The 4,090-nt window shown below is 40.2% G+C and overlaps 1 protein-coding gene across 1 annotated transcript in view; it reads left to right on the top strand.

The window, feature by feature from the left end:
• The window catches only part of LOC135561723 (regulator of G-protein signaling 12-like), a 25,049-nt gene extending 24,519 nt beyond the window's left edge, over positions 1-530 (top strand). The window contains exon 10 of the mRNA XM_065003461.1: positions 3-530. Within this exon, the coding sequence (XP_064859533.1) occupies positions 3-224 (222 nt within the window). The 3' untranslated portion in view covers positions 225-530. The remainder of the gene's footprint in view (positions 1-2) is intronic.
• The last annotated feature ends 3,560 nt before the right edge of the window (positions 531-4,090 follow it).

Here is a 4,090-nt window from a genome sequence, read left to right as displayed (position 1 = left end):
AGGGGGATGAGAGGGCGTCAGGGAAGCCCAGCGCGGTGCTCGGCAACGGAAACAAGCCCTCCTCCTCTGCCCGTGACGACCGCCTCTTACCCAGCAGCCACCGCAAGACGGCGGCGCCAAATAAAGCCCCGCCCACTGAAAAGAGAAAGCAGAAAAAGATTACTGTAGACGAAGCTGAAGGTAAAACAACGTCCTCCCTCTCCTCCTCTCCTTCAAACCCCTAGCTGTGCTGTCCACTAACTAACACTGTATTGCTGTAGCAGCATTGATGCTGTTGATGCTCGCTAGCTAGCTGTGTGTAGCTCGTCCATGTCTCCTCTCCTTCCTAACTCTAGCCTGTAGCTTTGAGATGTCTAACTGATTGATACACTGTCTCCTCTTGCATGCTGTTGAAATTATGAGCTGTGATATATTGTGATATATTGTAATATGAGGTAGCGATATGAGGTAGATATGAAGTAGCGATATGAGGTAGCGATATGAGGTAGATATGAAGTAGTGATATGAGGTAGCGATATGAAGTAGCGGTATGAGGTAGATATGAGGTAGTGATATGAGGTAGCGGTATGAGGTAGATATGAGGTAGTGATATGAGGTAACGATATGAAGTAGATATGTCTAACTGATTGATACACTGTCTCCTCTTGCATTTAGTTTAAATTATGAGCTGTGATATATTGTAATATGAGGTAGCGATATGAGGTAACGGTATGAGGTAGCGATATGAGGTAGGTATGAGGTAGCGAGTAGCGATATGAGGTAGGTATGAGGTAGCGAGTAGCGATATGAGGTAGCGATATGAGGTAGCGAGTAGCGATATGATGTAGGTATGAGGTAGCGAGTAGCGATATGAGGTAGCGATATGAGGTAGCGAGTAGCGATATGAGGTAGGTATGAGGTAGCGAGTAGCGATATGAGGTAGATATGAGGTAGCGAGTAGCGATATGAGGTAGGTATGAGGTAGCGAGTAGCGATATGAGGTAGGTATGAGGTAGCGAGTAGCGATATGAGGTAGATATGAGGTAGCGAGTAGCGATGTGAGGTAGATATGAGGTAGCGAGTAGCGATGTGAGGTAGCGAGTAGCGATGTGAGGTAGATATGAGGTAGCGAGTAGCGATGTGAGGTAGATATGAGGTAGCGAGTAGCGATGTGAGGTAGCGAGTAGCAATGTGAGGTAGATATGAGGTAGCGAGTAGCGATGTGAGGTAGATATGAGGTAGCGAGTAGCGATGTGAGGTAGATATGAGGTAGCGAGTAGCGATGTGAGGTAGATATGAGGTAGCGATATGAGATAGGTATGAGGTAGGTATGAGGTAGCGAGTAGCGATATGAGGTAGCGGTATGAGGTAGCGAGTAGCGATGTGAGGTAGCGGTATGAGGTAGCGATATGAGATAGGTATGAGGTAGGTATGAGGTAGCGAGTAGCGATATGAGGTAGCGAGTAGCGATGTGAGGTAGATATGAGGTAGCGGTATGAGGTAGCGGTATGAGGTAGCGGTATGAGGTAACGATATGAGGTAGCGGTATGAAGTAGCGATATGAGGTAGCGGTATGAGATAGCTAGTGGCAATATGAGGTAGCAATATGAGGTAGAGGTATGGGGTAGCGATATGAGGTAGATATGAAGTAGCGATATGAGGTAGCGATATGAAGTAGATATGTCTAACTGATTGATACACTGTCTCCTCTTGCATTTAGTTTAAATTATGAGCTGTGATATATTGTAATATGAGGTAGCGGTATGAGGTAGTGAGTAGCGATATGAGGTAGCGAGTAGCAATATGAGGTAGCGGTATGAGGTAGCGAGTAGCAATATGAGGTAGCGATATGAGGTAGCAATATGAGGTAGTGAGTAGCGATATGAGGTAGCGAGTAGCAATATGAGGTAGCGATATGAGGTAGCGAGTAGCGATATGAGGTAGCGGTATGAGGTAGCTAGTAGCAATATGAGGTAGCGATATGAGGTAGCAATATGAGGTAGTGAGTAGCGATATGAGGTAGCGATATGAGGTAGCGAGTAGCAATATGAGGTAGCGATATGAGGTAGCGAGTAGCGATATGAGGTAGCGAGTAGCGATATGAATTAGCGGGATGAGGTAGCTAGTGGCAATATGAGGTAGCGATATGAGGGAGCAAGTAGCGAAATGAGGTAGCAATATGAGGTAGAGGTATGGGGTTGCGATATGAATTAGCGGTATGAGGTAACGAGTAGCGGTATGAGGTAGCAATATGAGGTAGCGAGTAGCGATATGGGGTAGCGATATGAAGTAGCAATATGAAGTAGTGGTATGATGTAGTGATATGAAGTAGCAAGTAGTGATATGAAGTAGCAAGTAGTGATATGAAGTAGCGATATGAAGTAGCTATATGTAGTGATATGAAGTAGCTATATGTAGTGATATGAAGTAGCGAGTAGTGATATGAAGTAGTGATATGAAGTAGTGAGTAGTGATATGAAGTAGCTATATGTAGTGATATGAAGTAGCTATATGTAGTGATATGAAGTAGCGAGTAGTGATATGAAGTATCTATATGTAGTGATATGAAGTAGCTATATGTAGTGGTATGAAGTAGCTATATGTAGTGGTATGAAGTAGCGAGTAGTGATATGAAGTAGCTATATGCAGTGGTATGAAGTAGCTATATGTAGTGATATGAAGTAGCTATATGTAGTGATATGAAGTAGCTATATGTAGTGATATGAAGTAGCTATATGTAGTGGTATGAAGTAGCGAGTAGTGATATGAAGTAGTGATATGAAGTAGTGAGTAGTGATATGAAGTAGCTATATGTAGTGGTATGAAGTAGCTATATGTAGTGGTATGAAGTAGTGAGTAGTGATATGAAGTAGCTATATGTAGTGGTATGAAGTAGTGAGTAGTGATATGAAGTAGCTATATGTAGTGATATGAAGTAGCTATATGTAGTGGTATGAAGTAGCGAGTAGTGATATGAAGTAGTGATATGAAGTAGCGAGTAGTGATATGAAGTAGCTATATGTAGTGATATGAAGTAGCTATATGTAGTGATATGAAGTAGCTATATGTAGTGATATGAAGTAGCTATATATAGTGTTATGAAGTAGCGATATGTAGGGATATGAAGTAGCTATATGTAGTGTTATGAAGTAGCGATATGTAGTGGTATGAAGTAGCGAGTAGTGATATGAAGTAGCTATATGTAGTGATATGAAGTAGCTATATGTATGATATATGTAGTGAATGTAGTATATGTAGTGATATGAAGTAGCTATATGTGAAGTGATATGAAGTAGCTATATGTAGTGATATGAAGTAGCTGATATATGTAGTGATATGAAGTAGCTATATGTAGTGATATGAAGTATATGTAGTGATATGAAGTAGTGATATGAAGTAGCTATATGTAGTGATATGAAGTAGCTATATGTAGTGATATGAAGTAGCTATATGTAGTGATATGAAGTAGTGATAGTAGTGATATGAAGTAGCTATATGTAGTGATGATGAAGTAGCGTAGTAGTGATATGAAGTAGCTATATGTAGTGATATGAAGTAGTGATATGAAGTAGCGATATGAAGTAGCTATATGTAGTGATATGAAGTAGCTATATGTAGTGATATGAGGTAGCAAGTAGCGAAATGAGGTAGCAATATGAGTGTAGCAGCTATATGTAGTGATATGAAGTAGCGATATGTAGTGATATGAAGTAGCTATATGTAGTGATATGAGTAGTGATATGTAGTGATATGAAGTAGCTATATGTAGTGATATGAAGTAGCTATATGTAGTGATATGAAGTAGCTATATGTAGTGATATGAAGTAGCTATATGAAGTAGTGATATGAAGTAGCTATATGTAGTGATATGAAGTAGCTATATAGTAGTGATATGAAGTAGCTATAGTAGTGATATGAAGTAGCTATATGTAGTGATATGAAGTAGTATGTAGTGATATGAAGTAGCTATATGTAGTGATATGAAGTAGTGAGTAGTGATAGTGAGTAGTGAAGTAGCTATATGTAGTGATATGAAGTAGCTATATGTATGATGTAGTAGCTATATGTATAGTAGTGATATGAGTGAGTAGCTATATGTAGTGATATGAAG

The sequence above is a fragment of the Oncorhynchus nerka genome, linkage group LG18, assembly GCF_034236695.1.
Source record: "Oncorhynchus nerka isolate Pitt River linkage group LG18, Oner_Uvic_2.0, whole genome shotgun sequence".
Lineage (NCBI taxonomy): Eukaryota > Metazoa > Chordata > Actinopteri > Salmoniformes > Salmonidae > Oncorhynchus > Oncorhynchus nerka.
Note: the sequence above shows the minus strand (reverse complement) of the source record. Positions and strands in the feature narration are given on the sequence as shown.